Here is a 22,614-nt window from a genome sequence, read left to right on the forward strand (position 1 = left end):
ATTAACTTATGGCCCTGGTACTGATCAGTTGCTTTAGACATTCCCAACCCCTCTAGGGACTTCTATTCAACAAGAGTGTAAGACTAGATGATTCCTAACATTTTGATATTCCATCACTGTCACTGACTATTATAAGTTATATGAACCTAGCCAAGTTCTTCTCCTTTCTTCACTTTAGTGTTCTCTGAGGAATAGGAATAATATTAATCATATTATTTACCCAACATAGAAGGTGTGAGAAAAACATTTTGTAAGCCTTCAAACTCTAGAGAATTATTGGTTTTTATTGTGTGATCCTGTTCTAAATTTCTAAATTTAGGGAAGAAGAGATCAACTCCCTGTTAAAGATTATATGACAAGTAGGACATTTCCTATTTGAAAAGAGGGAGCTAAAGAAATAAGCACTATCCCAAAGATACAATACCCAGTCCTCTTTGGAAGTTACATATTGAATTTATAATGAAAAGGCAATGTGTATACAATAGAAATCTGGAGTTTCATATATAATCCTCTTCTGTAACACACACGCACACACACACGCACACACACACACACACACACACACACACATACATGAAAATGTCCCTTTCATTTGATTCTTTAATTCAGAATAAGACACACATATAAATTTGTATATGCACAATAGAACATTCTTATAATGTTGGTTAGCACCCTGTCTCTTGAGATAGTTAGACAGAAGGTAGATGACTACTTCTCTGTAACATTGTAGAGAGGAATTATGCTTCAGGTAGTGAGTTTTAGTGGATGCTCATTGACATTTCTTGAAGATCTACCATTTAGTCATTCTCAATTCCTATTAAATTTAATCTGTAGTGTCATAAAATTGGACAATTATCTGATAGTCTGTAGGTATAGTCTGTATCAATTGAATGTCCCAGGAAAAGTAGGGAAGTAGATGTTGTAGTGTTGGGTTCTCTTTAGGAACCACATCTCTCTTCCTAAATTAGCTGTCTTTTGGGATACACATGATTTCACCTCACTATGGGGCAGAGGCTGCAATTCTTAATACTTTCTAGTATTTATCAAGTTCCCAGTAGTCCGAGTCCCAACACTCTGGGAAATAAACAGAAAAACAAAACACAATTCTTATCTTAAAGAATTTACCTTCTCTGAGGAGTTGAGATGAGAATACAATATTTATATAGAGAAGCAGGTAAAAGAAAGTATGAAGTAGCTTTTAAAGGCTAGGGATAGAAGATAAGTTCAGTTTAGAGAAATGCAAGTAGGTCAGTTAAAATGTGATTAGAATGTGTGAAGAGGAATCATGTGTAGTTATCCAGAAAACATAGATAGTGATCATACAGTGAGAGGCTTGAAAAGGAAGTTAAGTATATAAAGTTTGTGCTTTATCCTTGAGATCTTTAGCTTAGAGAACCCTTAAAGTTTCTTGATCAATGGAATGGCATGAGCACATCTGTTTTAAGATTGAGTAGACAGTTTTGTGAAGGATGGATTTAAGAAAGGAGTGAGTAGAAGAAAAAAATTAGAAGGTTATTGCAATAGTCTTGGGGAAAACAGTAAGAACCTGAAATAGTGAGGTGGCCATGTGAGTAGAATAAAAGAGATGTATGAAATGCAGAAATAGAATGACAGACTTATCAGTAGATTGTTATGAATAGTGAAGCAGAAGAAAAAACTGAATGTATATAGCTGAGTGACATCTTAATAAGAAATAAGAAAGCTTTAAGGAGTGGGCAAGAGAGAAGATAGTGAGTTCTGTTGTAAACATGTGAAGTTGGAGGATCCTACAGGTCATCCAGTTTAAAATGTCCAATAATGGTAAAGGTACACACTGGATGGAACTCAGAAGAGAGACTAGATATAAGTAAATAGATATATAAGACAGATAAAAATCTGGGAGTTATCTGCTAGAAATTATACAGGAACTGATGAGATCACTAAGTAGGAGGTCAAAAAGGAAAAAAAAAAAGAGTAAAAGACTTAAGTTAAAGTTTGGGGGTATACCCACATTTGGTAGACATGACTTTAGTAGAGATTTAGCTAAAGAACACTGTGAAGTAGTTAAATAGGTAGAAAGAGAAGCATGAGAAAGAAATGTCATGAAAAACTAGAGAAACAAATATATCTAGGAGGAAGAATGATCAGCAATATAAAATGTTTGAGAAGTCAAGAAGAATGAGAACAGAGAAGACATTAGATTTGGAAAATAAGAGATTTACTGTTAATTTGGAAAAGGCTAGTTTTGGTTTAGTAATGGAGCGAGAAGCCATATTTGAAAGGGTTTTGAAAGGATTAAGAAAAAAGGAAGTAGGATTTTCTAAAGGAGTATGACTGAGAAAGGAAAGAGACATATAGGACAACAAATAGTAGGAAAGATAGAACCTAATGAGGGTTTATTGAGGATGGTGGGACCTTGGGATTATTTGTAGGCCACAGAGAACGAAGTAATATAGAGGGAGAAATGAAAGATTAGCAAGAAGCATTTGGAGCAACCTGCTAAAGTGGACAAGAAGGAATAGGTGGTCCAATGGCACATATAGAGGGGTTGGACTTATCGGTAAAGGGTCATCTCTTCATCAGAGATGGGAATAAAAAATGAGATAGTAGGAGATATCAGAAAGAGAAGGAGGCCAAAATGAATTATATGGTAAGATTGTCAGCTGCAAGAGTGAGGGAAGAAGTCCTAAAAGCAATTTGGAAGGAGAAAAGGTTTGGAACAGCTGCTCTGTTTAATAGAAAATGGGGGAGGAATAGCTAAATCATTCACAATTGGTCATTGTACAATATTGCTGGTATAATTATTTTTGTACATATAAGTCCTTTCCCTTTTTCTTTGATCTCTTTGGGCTATAGGCCTAGTAGATGTATTTTTGGATCAAAGGGAATGCACAGTTTTATAGATCTTTGGGCATAGTTCCAGGATGATTGGCTCAATTCACATCTCACAAATACTACATTTCTGTCCCAATGCTTCTGAATGGTCTCTAACATTTGTCATTTTCCTTTTCTGTCACCTTAGCTAATATGATAAATGTGAGGCTGTGCTTCAGAATTGTTTTAATTTTAATTTTTCTAATCTCTACTGATTAGAACTTCTAAATGACTATATACAGTAGTTTATATGACTACATACTACATACAATTTTGATAAATTGAAAATTTATCAATTGGGGAATAATTTGTATTATCATTAACTTGACTCAGTTGCCTAGATTTTTGAGAAACGGGACCTTTATCTGAGAAATTTCTTGTAAAATCCCCCCCCCCCCAGTATATTGCTTTCTGTCTAATCTAAGTCGTATTGGTTTTGTTTAAAAGTAAAAACTTTTAAATTTTATGTAATCAAAATTATTATTATTATATTTTATATTCCAAAACTTTTTCTTCCTCTTGTTTGGTCACAAAATATAAAATTTGTGACCAAAATAGATCTGACAGGTAAAATTTTCCATGTCTCCTAAGTTGCTTATGATGCCACCTTTTATTTTTAAATCAAGAACCCATTTTCACCTTATCTCAGTGTATGGTATGAGATGCTTTCTCTAACTAATGGATTTCCATTTTTCTCAGCAGATTTTGTCAAATAGTGAGTCCTTGTCTCAAAAACTTGGATCTTTGGATTTATCAAACAATAGATTACTATAGTCATTTACACTATGTACACTTGTGTATTGTGTACCTAATGTATCCTTCTGGTCCATTCCATTAATTCTTAGCCAGGACCAGATTGTTTTGATTATTACTGTTTTGTAAGGCAGCTTGAGACCAAATACTGCTCTTCCATCTTCCTTCATATTTTTCTTATTGATTCCCTTGATCTTGATTTTTTTGTCCTTCCAGATTAATGCTGTTATTATTTTTTCCTGGTTTTATAAAATATTTTTGATAGATTGATTGCTATCGCACTAAATAGTAAATTAATTTAAGTAGAATTGTTATTTTTAATCTATTGGCTTGGCCTACCTGTGAGTTATTAATATTTCTCCAATTGTTAAGATCAGACTTTCTTTGTGTGAATAGTATTCTATAATTGTGCTCATATTGTTCCTAGATTTGTCTAGGTAAACTAGTAAGAATTTTCTATGATCTATGGTTGCTTTCAATTGTAATTTCTCTTTCTACCTCTTTTTGATGGATTTTGTCCCCATTAAGAAAAATGCTGATGATTTACATGGGTTTATTTTATATCCTGCAAAATTGCTGAAGTTGTTCATTATTTCCACAATTTTTGATTGACTCTCTAGAACTTTCCAAGTATACTATTATATTATCTACAAAAACAGAGAAAGTTTTGTTTCATCATAGTTTATTTTAATTCCTTTCATTTTTTTTTCTATAGCTAGCATTTCTAGTACAGTATTGCATAATAGTGGTAATAATGAACCTAGTTGCTTTATCCCTGATTTTATTGGGAAGACTTCTAGGTCATTCCTATACAACCAATTTATTGGTCTACTTTTTTCTATTTTATTGAAGTGAGAGCTTAAAAATACAAATTTTCCTTCAAGTGCTATTTTGGTTGTATCCCTTAAATATAGGTATGTTGCCCCATTGTTATTTCTCTTTAATGAAATTATCAATTATTTCTATGATTTGTTCTTTGACCCATTCAATCTTTAGGATTAGATTATTTGATTTCCAATTAATCCATGTTTCCATAGCTCTTTATTGAGTATAATTTGTGTTGTATTATTATCTGAAAAGGATGCATCTAATATTTCTGCTTTTCTGCATTTGGTTTTGAAGTGTTTATGCCCTAATATTTGGTCAATTTTGGTGATGGTGCCATGTTTAGCTAAGAAAAAGGTATACTCCTTTCTATTCCCATGATGTTAGGCGATGCAGTGGATAGAACACTGGGACTGGAGTAAAGAAGACTGCTCTTTGTGAGGGCAAATCCATTCTCACATATTTATTAATTGTGTGACTGTGGGCAAGTCACATAACCCTGTTTGCCTCAATTCCTGATCTGTAAAAATGACCTGGAAAAGGAAATGACAAACCACTCCAGAATCTTTGCCAAGAAAACCCTAAATGGGGGCAGAGACAGGACTGAAAAATAACTCAACAACCACTATAATTCTAACTTTTTTGAAATTCTATTTATCTCTTTAACTTCTTTCTTGTTTGTTTTATGATTAGATCTATCTAGTTCTAAGAGGGGAAAACTGAAGTCCACCAGTAGTATATTATTGTCTATTTCTCCTATAGCTCATTTAATTTTTCCTTTAAAAATTTATATAACTCCAAGCATTTTTACTGGTTGATCTAAATGCTCTTCCTCCTTGACTCCCTGAATTCATTAAAGTCTCAGCGATAAAATGGGAATAAACTAACTACCCTAGCTCACAGGTCTATTCTAAGGAAAGTGCCCTTTAACCCTAAAGTTCTAAATTACGTCTTTGATCACTTAAAATCTTATGACTGAATAGGAGTGTGGTTGAGATGGGTAAAAATGTAAAGAATTTGGAGATTTAGAAGGAAAAAGGTTTATTTACTTATTTCTTTGAATTAAGGTGAAATGTGAGCATTGCCTCTAGTCAAAGCTTTGTTAATAACTGGATAGGTAGCTCAGGACTTGTAAACTGCCCCATTTTCCCCCTGCAGTTGTACTGATTTGTGACTGATAGCTGAGCTGAGTTATAATTCCAGGAGGTACCAAGGTGATGACCTTTCTGCAAAATTTAATTAGTAAATTATATACCAAAGCATTTTGATTTTTTTCACCTTGACTTCAGTCATCAAACTTTAGCAGTGTCCTCTGATTTTTCTGGTAGCATTTCCAAAGATGCCTATTTCATTTCAACAAATTTTTTGTATTAGCAATCAACTTTCTACCTGTTTTAACAAACTTTTATATTCTTAAACGGAAGACACTGGGTCTCATTCAAGAGTGCTTATATTGTGTTGTCCTCTTTTATTGGTGATGTCACAATCTTGTGGATGACAAGGATATTGATACTGAAGATTTAGAACCATACTTAATTTTACAACTGCAAACACAAATGGGAATTGTAATTTTTAAAAGTTTCTCTCTTTGGCATCAAGTCTTTAATGTTTCTTCATTGAATCCTTTTAGGTTCACTACAATGCAAAGAAGATGGTACCCTCTTGTATGCCATATCAATGAGATTAACACAGCAAAAACTTAGCTTTATACATTTTCACATATGTAACTAACCCAAAATGACATACAGATTGATAAATACAATACTGAGAAATACCTTAGTAGTAGTAATGATTTTGATGTTGCTTGTAGTTTATAACCTTACAAAGTAATTATAAAAACTGATTAACAATGTATTACATTAACAAACTTTATTTGTGAATTCATTGTTTGACAGTAGAAATGTGAATACTGTTTAATCATTGGTAGTCATATTCCAAGGCTAGCCCAGAGAATCCTGTTCAAACCATAAAATAGCTAAAATGCTGTACATTTGTGATAAAAAAAAGTAGATAATATTGCAATACCAATTGAAAGTAAGAACTAATAAAATCAGAAAAGGAGAATGTGAGGAGGGTTAGAATTATTTATACAGGGAAGGAGAAGGAGAAAAATGAATGAGGCAATTTATATATGAGTCCATTCTGTTTCTTCTTATCCCCCCAAAGCTGGAGTCTGCTGATGGAGTGACCAGTGAGATTTTTTTTCTGGCAGAGGTGACATCTTTTTTTCCTTTTAAACTTCACTTATCTTTCCAGCTGTATTGATGAGGAAGGGCACACAGGAAGAGTGGCAATAAAGTGAACAAAAAGGAAGTAGGCAATATGAAGAAGACAAAAACATATTGAAAATGAATAAAAAGGTAATAAGATTTTTGTCCATTGAACGAAAAAGTAAGTCATATAACAATTTTTTGTTGCTGAGGCATTTGGGATTAAGTGACTTGCCCAAGGTCACACAGCTAGGAAATGTTAAATGTCTGAGGTCAGATTACAACTCGGGTCCTCTTGACTTCAGGACTGGTGCTCTAATCACTGTACCACATAGCTGCCCCTTATATACCAATTTAAAACTTATATGAACTAGTTTTTATATTTCAATCAGACATGAAAAATCTGAGCTTCACTTTTAAATATTTGTGATTGTAATTAGATTTATTTGGCAAAGAGTTATATATGACTAGTATTTTAATAAATAACTGGCTCATTAGTTTTATATTTGCAACTTTTGGCTATCCTTTAACTCACATCAACCTAAACTGCAACCCAGATCATTTTCAGTTTACTGGTAAAATTCTCACAAGAAGGGCGCAGCTAGGTGGTGTAATGGATAGAGCACCAGCACTGAAAACAGGAGGACCTCAGTTCAAATTTGGTCTCATACATTTAACACTTTGTAGCTGTGTGACCCTAGGCAAGTCACTTAACCCTAACTGCCTCAGCAAAAAAAAAAAAAAAAAAAATCTTATAAGAAGATGCCAAAATCTATTCATAGACCTGGGGCAAGACATGCATAAGTTTATCTCATACTTGTTCAGTGTTCTCTGATAGATTTTTCCAATCTACCCCGATCTTGTGAAGTGATACTGTTCAAGATAAGTTTGTGATGAGACCCTTAAAGTTTTACACAGTTTCTCATTCATGAGGATGAAAAATCATTCTAGTATAGAATGTAGAGCTAAGGTCCTTTCTCTCAGGAGCAGCTCTTCCTATATATAGGATTTCATTTTCTTTGGTTGAACTAAACTTACTTTAAAGTAAAATTTGAAAATTAATTCAGGTTGCTTTCAGCTTCTACAACTCTTTGAACTCTGGATGATTCCAATATGGAATTCAAAAATTACTTTCAATATTTCTAGGAATTTTACTTTGGGTCTCAGAAAGGTATCAGGAGAAATTGCTATTTTTAGCCTATGATGGGATAGTGACCAGGTCACACTATTATTGGCAAACCAAAAAGCAAAGAACTCCAACAAAGTTGAGGTGTTTGGTTTGGACAATGATGATAAGTGATAAAGAAATAGTCTTACTGTTCTGGTGTGGCTGGTTGAAGAAGACAGCACATAGGTATCTGTTTCAGTCCTTTTCTTACTTCTTTTAAAGCATTTCTTATATTCTTCTTGAACCTGAAGATTCAGGAGGGCAGAGAATTTAGTTGTGGCAACCACATAATCAAAATGGCAGTGTGTGTGTATATGTCTGTGTGTCTGCGTGTGGTGTGTGCATGCATACACACAAACGTGTGTGCGCCATTATCTCCTTTTTCACTAATATTCTGTAGGGGACTTTCTCTTTAAAATGCTATAGAATGTTAATCTTACCTGTTGCTACTCTAAATGTGAGATCTGGGCTCAGGGCGCATTAATTTTACTTTTCCGTCATAAAGTCTCAGGACTTTTGCGAGGACAAGACTTTTTATTATATAGATTGGACAACAGATGAAACAGTTCCAGACATTTTGTTATTGTGAACTTAGTGAGAGAATTAGGAATTACCCTATTGGGCATCTGAGAGGATTAGGCAACTGGGCATCTGAACCTCAACAGGAGTCAAAACTCTACAGGCAATCTCTTGCTGGATCTCTACAAGTAAATGGAAAAAAGTAACCCCTTCCTAGATGAGCTGGCAGGGTTAAGGTCCACATGATCTTGGCAGTGACTTTTTCTATAAATTTGTCATTACCCCAGGTGACCTACCTCTCTCTCTCTCTCTCTCTCTCTCTCTCTCTTTCTTTCTTTCTCTCTCTCTCTCTTTCATTCTTTTTCTCTTTCTCTCTCCCTCTTTCTCTCTCTCTCTCTTTTGTTCTTTCTCTCCTTTCTTTTTCTTTCTCTCTTTCTCTCTCTCTTTCTTTCTTTCTCTCTCTCTTTCTTTCTTTCTCGCTCTCTTTCTTCCTTTCTCTCTCTTTCTTTCTTTCATCTTACCATTGATAATGTGACAGAAGTTTAGATGAATATATCTTATATTAAATTCTTCCTGTCCTTTTATTGTGATCCTTTTGGGGGGGGGGAAGAAACTAATATTGTAATCAGGAAAATAGAGAAAGCTTTATGAAAAATTGAGGATTGCCAAACAGGTTACTGTCTGCTTTGCCAAGAACTATTTTTCCATCAAGAAAATGGAGTAAGGGAATCATAACAAAACTTTTATTCAAGTGATAGCAAACTGGAAGATTGAAAATGAGGGAAGTTCTTGGTCAAAAGGAGTTTCTCCTCCAAAGAAAATGTTTGAAAGAATACAATGTATTAGAAAAAAGATAATATGTACCCATCAAATGGGAGCAGAGGATGGAGGTTACAAAGAGTCAAATTTAGCCTTGAAATAAGGAAACACTTCCTAGGAACTAGAGCATTTCAAGTATGAAATGGACTATCTCAGTGAGTGACAGGACATCTTCACCAAAGGCAAAATGGGGACAAAACAAAGGCAACATTTGTTCCAGAGTGGGGATTAGACTAAATGGCCTCTGAGGCCCTTTCCACTTGGAGATTCTATGAATCTGTAATTCTTGGAAATGGGATTCTTTATGTAAACTGATAAGAGAGGATAAAAGCCCCTTATTACCTGGCGATTGAAGACACAGTGTACCAGGAAGATGTAGACTCCCTGCAAGGAATTGATGATGGTGAAGGCATAGGCAATGATTAATCGGATTGGTTCAGCTATAGAGTCAATCAGAAAGAAGCCAAGACTCCAGGAGCAGCCCAGGATGAAGAGCTGAGCTAGGGCTTTAATTGTCAGGGTCCTGTAAAATCCAAGAGGCAAAGATGAGATTCTTGTTTCATGTTTTATCCTAGACTCAACTCAACAGGTCTTATTCCTATTTAGTTCTTGTCCTTTGTTCCCAAAGAGGACCAATGTGAAGATCGAGTTAGCATCCTGGATACCTTAGAATCAGCTGGAGTCAGGAGAAGCAAAAGTCCTTGGTCTTTATTCATGGTCTTTAGGGGTAGAAGTGAAGGGAATAGACACAGGATCTCCACAACCTTCCTTCTCCTCCTCTACCACCAAAATGACTCTGGCTTGTCTTATTCCACCCCTTAATCCTTCCCACAATTCTCTGTACACACCAAAAGAGCAAACTAGCACAGAATAGTGGGAAGGGCCATTTTCCAAGCATATGTTAATAGAATATTGTCCAATCAAGTAATTAGCCTTAAGTGCTTGGTTGTCTAACCCCAATGCATCAACTCAGAGTTTCAGCCCTTTATAGATCAAAATGACATTACTGTGTTAGAATCAAAGTACAGGGTGTCCAGCTATGGCTGATCAGATCTAACTGAGTTTAGAAAGCTTTACCACAGATTGAGCACAAATAGTCTATAACCTCTTATCAAATGAGACGATTTTTATAAAAAGCACTTAGTACAATGACTGGCACATAATAAGTCTTATACAATTTTTTTTCCTTCTTTCCTTTCTTCCCTATTCCTAAGAACTCTTTTTGAACACCCTTATTTAAGGCTGCCTTTGCTGGTATAAAAAGCCCAAGCTTTACTACTATTAAAGGGGCATTTGGGGAAATGAATTAATGGTTAAAACAAAGTTGAACGTTCTGGCACTTAACTTTATGAAAAGCATATTAAATGTGGATTTTAAATTGTTATTATAGTAAAGCTAAAGCTACCTATTCTTGTACAATAGATAATTTCTTAAAAATGGTATATGAAACTATGGATTTCTGTTATGTACAGCTATTTAAAAAATATATTTTGTCATCAGTATATTAAAATGTTCATTTTTTTAGTTATTGCAAAGTTCATGATAAAAAAGAAAATTTAATTTTAAAATATTTTTTAAAAAACCCTATGAAATAGGTATTTATAAATGAATCACATTTTCCCATAAAATTTTCAACATGGAAGTGAACACAGTGGCTGTCTAGTACTACTTATATTGGAGCAAATGTTCCTCCCAAAAGTGGTAAAAGAAATCTCCTATGGTGGGAAACTCATTACCTACTAGGATAGACCATTATACTTTTCTAATTGTCTCCTGTACTATGTTGATTGATTTCCACCTGGCAGTATCTACTTTTCTTTGAGAGCTTAATGATAATTCTAAATCAGAATGCAAAAATGGAGTTGTTGAGAGATGCCACTTGTTTTAGTGGACAGACAACTGGACTTGAAGTCAAGAGGCCTGTGTACAACTCTTATCCTTGCAACTTATATAGCTGGGGACCATGGACAAGTCATTTATTCTTTTTAAGATGGGATAATATCTATTGAGGTATACCTTGAAGAAGAGTAGTTAGAAAAATGCTCTATCAACTTTAAAATATCTATAAATGGGAACCATCTTTCTCCTCCTTTACTTCTTTCTTCTCCTCTTCCTTTTATTACTATTATTTTATTATTCAATAGAAATGTTCTGTAGAAATGTCAAATCAGCTTAGCACACAGAGTTCACAGAGCATCAGTATTGGAAGGGATCTCAGAGGGAAGACTAGAGCAATACCGTTTATAAATTATCCAGAGTTCCCTGGACTTTTAAGGCAAGGAAGGGGCTGAGCAGCTTACCTGTTGTTTTGTATGGTGGATACTTCTTTGTTGAGTGCTGAAAGTCTATCTCTCAAAATCCATAGGGTTGTCAAATAAAAAGATAAGTTGATCTGTAGGAATTGTAAGAAATGCTTGAACCAAACTTTGGGGATCAATATTTATAATCAACATGGTTATAACCATCTAACCAATAGACTTAGGAGCTCATTCCCTAGCATTGTTGTTGTTGTTTGGTGATTTCAGTTGTGTCTTACTCTTCATTGCCCCATTTGGGATTTGCATGGCAAAGATACTGGAGTGGCTTTTTCAGCTCATTTGACAAATGAAGCCAAGGCAAACAGGGTGAACTGACTTGGCCGGGGTTATACAGTTAATGTCTTAGCCCACTCCACTATATTTGCCAAGAAAACTTCAAATTTTTTCAAAAGAAATCTCACAAAGAGTTAAAAAATGATTGAATAGTGGAAAATTCTTTGATAACCAATGGATTCAGCTCAAATCTCATTTTCTGAAAGAGACCTTTCTCATTTCCTCTGCCTCTTCCATTCATATCTCCTATTTATCCTATATATTTCATAAATGTACAGATTTGATTGGTTGTTATCAGCCCTATTAAAATATGAACTTCTTGGGAATATAGGCTGTGTTTTTGTCTTTCTATCCCTAGCACCCAGCCTAGCCTATAGTAAATACTTATATGAATTTATTGATTGATAAATAACTTATCCAATGTCATCTAGGGATTAAGCAGAAAAATCTAGACTTGAATTCTGGTTTTGTGATATCAAATCCAGTGCTATTTCCACCACCCACTAACCTGTTTTGATTTTCAGCTCATTTTGACAGAAGCAGAAAATTAAAGTTGTTTTTTGACTCACCAAGATGATGAAAAATACTGGTCCCATAAAACTCCAGACAAATCCCATGTGTAGATTTAACCAACAACTGGAAAAAAAGGAAATAACAGCATCAATAAATGAGCATTTTTGTATTGGAGTATGCATCCTGGCTTTGGAGATTTGGGTATTGAAGTCAAGATTAGGGAGAATATCTCCTCCCCAATAGAATTTTGTATCCCCCAAAATTCACTTAGGGCCTGATACATAGGAGCAGCTTTATACAAACATGTTGGATTGATTTGAATTAATAATAGCTCACATTTCTGTGGCCTTTTAAGATTTGTCAAGCCCTTCTGAAGACCCTGTGAGTTAGTCTGTAGAAATGCTATTATTTTTATTTTGTAGATGAAGAAATGATGACCCAAAGTAGTGAATCACCTTCCTCCGGGTCACCCAAATAGTATGTCATAAACTGGGTTTCCAACTCAGATCATTAGATTCCAAGCTCATTTTGCCAACAATTACACAAGTTTCCCAGAAATTTAAAATCCGATTGGAGAAACAGCCCTAAAACACATTAACCAATTAAAAAGCAATTAAAGACTCTAGTGTGAAGATGTTGGTTATGACGAAAGGAAGAAACTGACTGTAGCTAGATACAGGTATTAGTCTGTCCCCAGGGCACTGACAGTCCTTACTTGCCTTCAACAAAGTAGGAACAACTGTACTTAGTATAATTGATAGATCAACTAAGATTCATTAATCTCCTACTATATACCAAGCTCTGTGCTGAATGCTAGAGATGGCCACTAGACAATCAGAACTTCATGAAACATACTTGAAAAACTAGGTTTATTATAAGAGAAATGAATGTGCATGTGGAACCTTAAGCAAGTGCAAAAAGTTCAAGTTCCAAATAGAAATTTTCATATTTATGAAAGTGCAACAAAGGAAGGAGGAGGAAACAGAAATCTTCTCCTAAATGGGAATAGTATTGGAAGAGAAAAGGTGAAGTAAAGGAGGGTGAAGGAAATGAGAAAGGTCTCTTTTCAGAAAATGAGATTTGAGCTGAATCCATTGGTTATCAAAGAATTTTCCACTATTCAATCATTTTTTAACTCTTTGTGAGATTTCTTTTGAAAAAATTTGAAGTTTTCTTGGCAAATATAGTGGAGTGGGCTAAGACATTAACTGCTTTCCTGCTGAAGGAAAAGAGCAAGGTGATAGCAAAAGTTGCATTCTTCACCCTTGGGAACTGCTAGACCAAAAGATATGGAGGGTATGTTTATTTAAGAGGGTCCCAGCTTCACAAGCAGTTTCTTAGCCTAGGAAAGACTGGTCCCTTTCATGACTCCCAAAAGCACATATAAAGTCCAGCAGTTTCTTAGCCTAGGAAAGACTGGTCCCTTTCATGACTCCCAAAAGCACATATAAAGTCCAGCTTGAGGTACAAACAACAAATTATGTCAGCTGTAGGGGGAAGGTTTATCTTCAATATATTTAGAGTCTCCTGATCACTCTGGTTCCAATTTCTAGAAAACATGGCAACTCAAGAAGACAGATCAAGTTAGATTCAGAGCAATATTTCTTCACTGAGATCAAAGCAGCATCTGGGAACACTGATGACCACATCTGATAAACCATTATCTTGGATACCACCTGGGCTGAGTAGCTGGGGGCAAGACTAAAGAGATATTTAACAAAGATAAAGGTTAGCAAACAGAAATTTAACAAGAGAACCAACATGTGAAGGATGGCTTAAGTCTCTGGGAAATCAGCTAAACTGATCAAGATTCTATTGTCCTATAGTACAGAAATAAGAAAACTTTTCTTCAAAGGCTGCAAGGCCTTCTTAGCATTTTCCAACATATTTTTCTGCTCTGATACAGGTACAGGTTTCTGTGTTGTAGTCAATGCATCAAGAGCATAGTAGTTCTACAGAAGCATTACTGAAAGAGTAAGAAGCTCTTCATGAACAGCAGAGATTAACTAGGAAGAAGTATTCATTGATTAAGCACCATGTGCAGAGATATCTCTGCTTCAAGATAGCTTCAAGAGATACCAATGTATCCTTCATATTATTTCTTCAAAACCTTTGCTCAGGTTGTTTCCTATATCCAGACTACCTTCCTTTTCTATTTTGCTATTGAATTCCAAGGGTTTCTGTCCCATTCCTGAATCCTTTTCCTGGTCTTTATTCACTACCTTACAAAGTACTGTTCTTGCTTCTCCCTGATGTATTTACCATTACACATTTTATTTTATTAGCTTTCTTTTCCTGTACCTTTTTCCTATCCTTAAAGAAGTGTGAGCTCCAGGAAGTCTGGGGGCTGTGTCTTAGCTAAGCATTCTGTCTGCCCTGGCATTGAGCACATTCTTAATGAGCACATTAAGCACAGTGCTTCACATGTGCTGAATAAATGAGTTTGTTGGCTAAAGTGTTTGTTGAATGACTGTCTTAGTAACAATTGTTTCAGCAAGGAATCATCTGGTATATGCATCATGTCTATTCACTCCATTATCAGGTCCATAGGTAATGATTATGATTTTGTCTCTACCAAAGGTATTGAGTGAAGATGGGAAAACCTGGGGATGACATCCCAAATGAGTATAAAGGGCACACAAACATTCTTTTGGCTTTATATATAATCTGCTTCAGGATGGGCAAGAGAGGAGATATGGCATAGTAGAGGTGTAATAGAGTACAAATTCCTTGAGGGCAGGGACTGTTTCATTTGTCATTGGATGCCTAAGCACAGTGGATACAGGAACAAAGCAAAAATGAAACAGTCCCTGCTTTCAAGGAGCCTATTTCTTCTGGAGGCAAAAATATATACACAACAAGTAAATACAAATTATATACAACAGAAATACAAATCATTTCAAGAGGCCATTAATGTATGGGGTATTCTACAGAAGGGGATCCTTGAACTAAGCCTAAGAGGCTGGGAGATTCTAAGAGCTCAGGGGAAGGAAAGAGAAACACTTCAGACATGGATTATTGGAGAACATGTCTTATTGACTGTAAGCTAAACAAAAATAAGGACTTATGTTGCATCTTTGTTCAGTCTCAGGGGGCAATGCTGTGCAAATTATAGGTTGTAGGTGCTAGGGAAATGGATGATTTGAATTGGAACCTGCTTGGTCTTCAGTTCCTGAACCTCATTTCTCTAATTTAAAGATATTTATAAATATAGGCAAAACTTATGGATTTAGATAGGAGTAGGCATTGGATTGAAATGACTGGACACTGAATCTTAGGTTATTAGACTCCAATCTTATGAGAAAGGTAACTTGAATTTTGAATAAATTAGGAAACAAATAAAAAAGTTTTAACTCCAGAATACCAGTTGAATATGTAGATTAATGCACAATAACAAAAATGCTGGGCCCCACTCACTAGTGATTTGTCCCATATCCCTGGGGGACAATTCCTGCTGACACAGCCACAATCACAGCTGGAATTCCATAGCCAAAAGGGTACATGAATCTTTTTTTGAACCGGCTGGCACTGGTGTAATTGGCAACCCTGAGGTTCCTGACAGTGAGGAAAAGGTGCAGCCCTTCCAGGAACATCCAAGTGAAAGCAGCCAGGTATAAGTAGTGCAATCCCCCAGCAATGATGGAACACATGATCTGAAAGAAACAGGTAAGGCCGAGATGAGTGATGTGTACGTGGAAGAGAATGTCTACAATTTACCAAGGTGGATAGAGAAAGGAAAATGATATTTTATTTTCTTTCTAGATCTTTTGATATAAAGAAATCCTCCGAATTCTAAGTGACCCTGAGAATTCCCTTTTCTGAGGCTATGTGGTAGACTAAATTTTTTCACCTGTGTCAGAAAAACTTCGGTTTGAATCCTGCTTCTGGTTCTTGCTATTTATTTTACTCACAACAAATCATTTAAACTCAATGAGTCTCCATTTTCTCATTTGTAAAATGAAATTCTTGAACTAGATGGTTTCTTAGGTCTTTCCAATGAAGTCGTCTGTGTAGTGAGCATGTTTGTCATCTCTATTACATTGTTATTTGAGGGCTCAAATGATAATCTGTATAAAGAACTTTGCAAAGCTTTGTGGAGAAAATATAGGGATCACAAAATTTTCATTGCCTAATAATGTAGGGACTTCTCCAATCCCAATTATCTGATGACATAATTAAAGAAAGTCTCCATCTCTTATCAAAGAAGAAACATAATGTAATAATGGACACAAGCATTCAGTAAAAAGTGGATGGTCTGTTCCTCTGAAGTAGCAAATACTTGTCCTTGAATAAGGGATACATATGGTTTGGTCTAAATAGTTACCTCAATCATGTAATTTTGTCTAAATGGATGACTTTCACAATGGCAAAAGTATCTTGTCCCTGAATAGAGAATATACTCTTGATAACAAACCCTGATTGCTGCATGCCAAATATTCCCCTAGGAGTCCCTCCTCTTTCTTCCTTTCAATAATTTTCCCTCCTAAATTGCCACAATGCTACTTATTGACTATCTGCACTTGCCTTAATATGTGGAAACATTTCCTTATTTCTATTTTGACTTCCATTCTTGGGGCCTATTTTGGACCCTAGCTGATGGGTATACCTCTACCTCAGTTCTCTTGAGAAATTGCCTGACACCTTAAAATATTATGGTAATTTCAGTTATTATTATCCTCTGCCTTTCAATAGGCACATTTCTAAATCATTCAAGAAAGATGATAATTTACTACATTTTGATCACAGAATCAAATAATTTTAGCCTTAGAAGAGATATCAGGAGCCACTGAGTTCAACCCATACCATAGTGAAACTCTTACTATGACATATTTAATAAAAGATTATTTGTTCTCTGCCTAATAATATCCAAGAAGGAGGAATCTATTACCTCCCAAGGCAGCTCATTCCCCATTTAGATAACTTTAGGGTGGTGCAATAGATAGAGTACTGGCCTTGTTATCAGGAAGATTCATCTTCCTAAATTCAAATCCAGCCTCAAACTTACTAGCCTCGGGCAAGTCATATAATCCTGTTTAAGTCCGTTTCCCTATTTGTAAAATGAATTGAAGAGAGAAATAAAGAAAGAAAACTGCTCTAGTATCTCTTCCAAAAAAAACCAAACAAACAAACAAACAAAAAAAAAAAACCAGAAATAGGTCATGATCATTGAGACATGAAAACAATTGAACAACAACAAATTAGAGATGTATCCTAACATCAAGCCCAAGTTTACTTCTTTGCAACTTCTTTCCATTGTTCTTGAAAGTCTTTTTTTTAATGATGTATTTTTAAAAAATTATTACTTTTTATTGACAGAACATATGCATGGGTAATTTGTTACATTATCCCTTGCACTCACTTCTGTTCCGATTTTTCCCTTCCCTCCCTCCACCCTCTCCCCTAGATGGCAAGCAGTCCTATACATGTTAGATATGTTATAGTATATCCTAGATACAATATATGTGTGCAGAACCATACAGTTCTCTTCTTGCACAAGAAGAATTGGATTCAGAAGGTAAAAATAACATGGGAAGAAAAACAAAAATGCAAGTAGTCCACATTCATTTCCCAGTGTTCCTTCTCTGGGTGTAGCTGATTCTGCCCATCATTAATCAATTGGAACTGAATTAGATCTTCTCTTTGTCGGAGATAGCCACTTCCATCAGAATACATCTTCATACAATATTGTTGTTTTAGTATATAATGATCTCTTGATGCTGCTCATTTCACTCAGCATCAGTTCATGTAAGTCTCTCCAGGCCTTTCTGAAATCATCCTGCTGGTCATTTCTTACAGAACAATAATATTCCATAATATTCATATACCACAGGCATTATGCTAAGTAGTAAGAAAACAAACAGCAAAAAAAAAAAAAAAAAAAGTATGTCCTCTCTTAAGGACCTCACATTTTAGCATATAAATTACAAGCTCCTTTTGTAATTCATTCTAGTGTTAGACAAAGCCATTCCCCCTCTTCTTCACTGATATTCATAAAGTATAACAGCCAGACTGTTTAACTTTGATCCCTGTGGGGAAATGATAGCATAGGGAATTCCAAGGTGAGGAAACTCTCTCTAGAATTGTAGGTTGGCACCTGCAGCATTGCCCAGAGTTCTGAGACAACCTCTATGTGCCTGAGAGAGAAACTTGAACCCAAACATTCATAGATGTGAAGATAGTTCATTTTCTGTATTATACCAGACTCAGGAAATTGAGGGATTCTGGAAAATATCCACAGGGGAATCAAAATTATGCTACACAAGGAAGTCATGGTGGTTTAGGGGAAACAAAACTCTTCAAATGTGCAGGTAAAGGAGTCTCTTTCCTTTTCTCTCCTCTTGGGCAGGACTTCTGATCTCCCTTTGGTGATGGCTGAGGCAAGGAGTGCTCTTAAGGCCTGAGGCTCCTACCTTGTCCCAACAGCATAACCTTCAGATTGGCCCTGAGCTTTCCTCTTCCTTTGGTCCTGTTCTCTAAGCCCAGTCTGATCATCTCTATCACTCTGGTCCAAGGTACCACAGGGCTTAGCTGTGGCCTCCAGGGGACATTAAGTCCCTCTTCTATTCTCTCATCTAGTCCTTTACTAGAAAGGAAGTAAACAGTGAGTCAGGGACAACTAAATGCATGGCCCATGAGAGTATTGTGATGGGTAGAGGATTTACGAAAGTATGTGAAGGACACAAGCAGAAGAAGCGGGCATTGCTGGAGGGAAGAGCCATATCTTCACAACTAAAGTCCCACTGGAATATGGGAGTATTTAAGGTTTGTAAATTGTTTTATCTGTATTAGCCCATTGGATTCTCACAACCACCAAGTCAGGTTAGTTTTATTATCTCCCTTTTGTGAATGAAGAAACTGAAATTCAGAAAAGTTATGTGATCTACATTTTGTCACACAAGTGTCAGGGATAGGTTTTGAAACTAGGAGCCTCTGATTCTACTTCAGCACTCTATCCACCTTGCCATGCTGCTTCACCTTCCCAGGCCAAAATTCTTACCAAATAATATTTATCCAAAAAAGTGGCTCTTCAACATAATTGAACTAAATGTTTGCCATACAGTCGTTAGCTATTATCACATCTGTCTTCCCTGTGACCCATGTACCTTACCAGCAGGATAGTTGCACTTGATTTCTATAGGAAAGAATTTCAAGAGCTCCTACTACCTTAGGTTCTGTTCGTTCAATTCCGGTGAGGAAGAGGAGGTTGGCCAGGAAGAGGCACAAGGAGAGCTGGAGGTGGAGCAAGGTGCCAGTGCCCCGGATGGCTCGACACAGGAGGAAGGTGAGGGCAGCCAGAAAGAGACAGAGCAGGGAGAGGCCCAGCCCCACATAGGTGATGATAGTCAGCACGAAATCTTCCTTTGATCAGAAAGAGAAGAACAGTGGTCATCATTTTGAGCCTTGCTACTGTCTACTAGAAGACCTCAAGATTCACATGCTTATGTTGATTTTAATAGGTGCTTCTGGACATCAGTGGAATATATATGCAATGGCATTTATTTACCATATGCAGACAGACTTGTCTCACTACAGCTTACATTATTCCCCTTTTGACTTAATCTTTCAGATACAAATCTAGTTGTGACTGACACCTGGGCTGTGAACCTGGGTGACTAGAAGGGTGGTGGTAGCAAGCTGGGAAGAGAGAAGAATTTGGAGGGAAAAAAACAATGATTTTAGTTTGAAAATATTGAATTTAATAATCCATTTTGAGATGTGAAGTGAGTAATACATATTATTCCCATTTTGCAGGTGAAGAAATTGTTTTTAAAAAGTTATCTTGATCAGCAAGCATTTATTAAGCACTTCCTTTGTGCCAGGAATTGTGATAGGTCCTGGGGATACAAAGACAATTCCTGCTCTCAGGGAATTTATATTTTAAAGCAAAAAATATACCCATGTAATAAATAGAGTTAATGACTCCAAGATGAGTATATATTGTTATCTATGATAGATGGCCTCTTACATGTAGTGCAATATCTGCAGGCATTTATTGAGAGACCTCTATGTGTTGGGTCCTATGTGAAATAGACTCTGGGGGTACAGGGAAAAAAATGAAACCATCCCTGCCCCTCAAGGAGGGTATGTTCCTTAGTGGAAGACCATCTGGACAACATATAGCATAGAAGTATATATAAAATAAATAGGAAGTTATTTAGAAGAAGGCGCTAGCAGATTAAGGAGGAAGGAATCATTAAGGTCTTGTGGAGTTCAAACTGCTCCAATGATTCTAAGAACCAGAAGTAATGAGAAAGAGCATTTCAGACATGGGGAACAGCCTGAAAAGTCATGGAAATGGGAGATAGAATGGTGGCCAGTTTGATTGGATCACAGAATTCATGAAGCTGACATATAATATAAAATAATGTATAATAAGGCTGGAAAGGTGGATAAAAGCTGAATTGTAAAGGACATCAAATCAAATTAATTTGATTCAACCTACTTTCAATTCCACGGATGCCATGAGTACTGCAAAACTGGAGAAGTGGCTGCAGCTGCACACAGTGTGACTGTCATTGAAAGAGATGGTTTTACAGCCTTTGTTGGACCAGACTGTATTGTCCCAGTAAACACAAAGAGGCTTTTCTTTCACACTCTTCATCTGGAATGAGAAGGACATGATTTGTGGTATATCAGAATTCAAGAGCAGGAATTCAGAAATAAGAAGGAAGCCAATTACTTTCTACTTACATGAATGTGTTGAAAAGTGAAGATGACAGGTGTGGACAGGAAACTATCATTACTATATCCAATTGTCCCACTCACTACCTTGGAGTTCAGATAAATGTTTTCTAGTTTTTCATCGATGGTAAGGTTTTCCTTGGAGATAAATGTCTCATTTATTATGGATCCAATGGAAACATAAGAAATAAAAACAACTGCACCTGTAAGGAAAGAAGAAAAGCTATTTATTTAAAAACTTTTGAAAAGAAAGTCTTAAAAATATGGGTCAAATTTAAGGGGTCATTGAACCAGTCCAATAATGGGAATGAGTTTTAGAGTTGGAAGAGATTTCAGAAACACAGAGTTTGACTTCCTCCCATCCTTCAATCATGGATTCCCTCAGCAATATCCTCAATAAGCATCATTTAGCTTCTGCTTTCTGACCTTCAGTGATGGGGAACTCAACGTCAGCTTTGCAATGTCAATATATTCCATTTCAGAACAGCTCTTATCTTTAGTTAGTATTCTTTTCTATTGAGAAATTCTCTCAGTAGGTTCACAATCCCAATAAGTTGTTTACATAAGAAGTATAATAGAAATTGTAAAAAGAAAGATGTTTGAATTTTGTTACCAGTCCAGGATAATAGCACACAGTGAAGACATATTTTGGCCACATATTCCCTTCAGGTAATCCTTAGTTATATAAACAATGATTAGGGGAAATTTATCCAAATATCAAGCATGGCATAGTGGATAGAGACTCAACCTTAGAGTCCAGAAGACCTGGCTATCTAACTATGGACAAGTCACTTAACTATTCAGTGTCCAGGCAATTCTCAAAAATAAGAAACTACAATAGAATTGATGATTTACATTGATGAAGGCACTTTACACACTAGAATTTCTCCTACAATGAAGAAACGGTGCATCTATAACTTACCTCCATTCCCCCCAACCACCATTCCTCAATAACAAGCTTCCAAACTTAGTGAGACAACCTCATTAATCTGACGTGGAAGCTAACTGCTTAATATAATGAGAAATTCTAGAAGTCCTTGCTTTAATTATGGCATTTTGTTTTCTGTACCTTTTGAGTCTTTTTCAGCAATTAGGGTGCAATTAAGATTCATCACTTCATTTCCAGCCTTCAATTTGAATGTTAAGTTGTTTTTGTCGCAGTAACCCTCAATGGTCAATGTTGTAATAGCTATTGAAAAGAAAAAAGGAATATAAAATTAATGCCTACATCCACTTATTGCCTCTTCCTCAAAATTTACTTGTGGCATGAAGTACCACAAGTGCCTTTTGGGTGCAGAGACATGAAAACCTGTGTGATGGAGAAATAGCAATTTTGTTGCTGAATGGTCCCTAAATATTCAGATAGAAGAGGATTTTGATGAATCAATATATCTAAAATAGAAAGTTGTTCAATCAGTCAATAAAGATTTATTAAGTGATTATTATGTTCCAGGCAATGTGTCAATGCTGAGGATTTATCAGGTCCTTTAATATACACATGGCATCATCATCATCTCTTTTTTGCCCATGGGAAAGAAAATTTAAGAGCAGGTGAGTAGTCCATAGGGTCATTACATTATTTCATAGGAAATTCAGAGGAAAAGTATGGCCTGGAACTCAGAATTATAGTGTAGTGGAAATAATGTCAAATTTGCATTATTATAGAGCTAATAGACCTATA

General features: G+C 35.9%; 1 protein-coding gene across 2 annotated transcripts in view; it reads right to left on the reverse strand.

The window, feature by feature from the left end:
• Window positions 1-5,860: 5,860 nt before the first annotated feature.
• Window positions 5,861-22,614, reverse strand: part of LOC100917314 (adhesion G protein-coupled receptor E4) — a 61,270-nt gene continuing 44,516 nt past the window's right edge. For both annotated transcript variants that reach the window (XM_031947717.1, XM_031947716.1), the window contains 10 exons: window positions 22,003-22,122; window positions 20,943-21,136; window positions 20,695-20,853; window positions 19,416-19,610; window positions 15,669-15,904; window positions 12,308-12,374; window positions 11,448-11,539; window positions 9,490-9,670; window positions 7,959-8,054; window positions 5,861-6,687 (listed from right to left, as the gene is read on the reverse strand). In XM_031947717.1, coding sequence (XP_031803577.1) covers window positions 6,676-6,687; window positions 7,959-8,054; window positions 9,490-9,670; window positions 11,448-11,539; window positions 12,308-12,374; window positions 15,669-15,904; window positions 19,416-19,610; window positions 20,695-20,853; window positions 20,943-21,136; window positions 22,003-22,122 — 1,352 coding nt within the window. In that variant the 3' untranslated portion in view covers window positions 5,861-6,675. The remainder of the gene's footprint in view (window positions 6,688-7,958; window positions 8,055-9,489; window positions 9,671-11,447; window positions 11,540-12,307; window positions 12,375-15,668; window positions 15,905-19,415; window positions 19,611-20,694; window positions 20,854-20,942; window positions 21,137-22,002; window positions 22,123-22,614) is intronic.

Source organism: Sarcophilus harrisii, chromosome 1 (genome assembly GCF_902635505.1).
Source record: "Sarcophilus harrisii chromosome 1, mSarHar1.11, whole genome shotgun sequence".
In the NCBI taxonomy this organism is placed as follows: domain Eukaryota; kingdom Metazoa; phylum Chordata; class Mammalia; order Dasyuromorphia; family Dasyuridae; genus Sarcophilus; species Sarcophilus harrisii.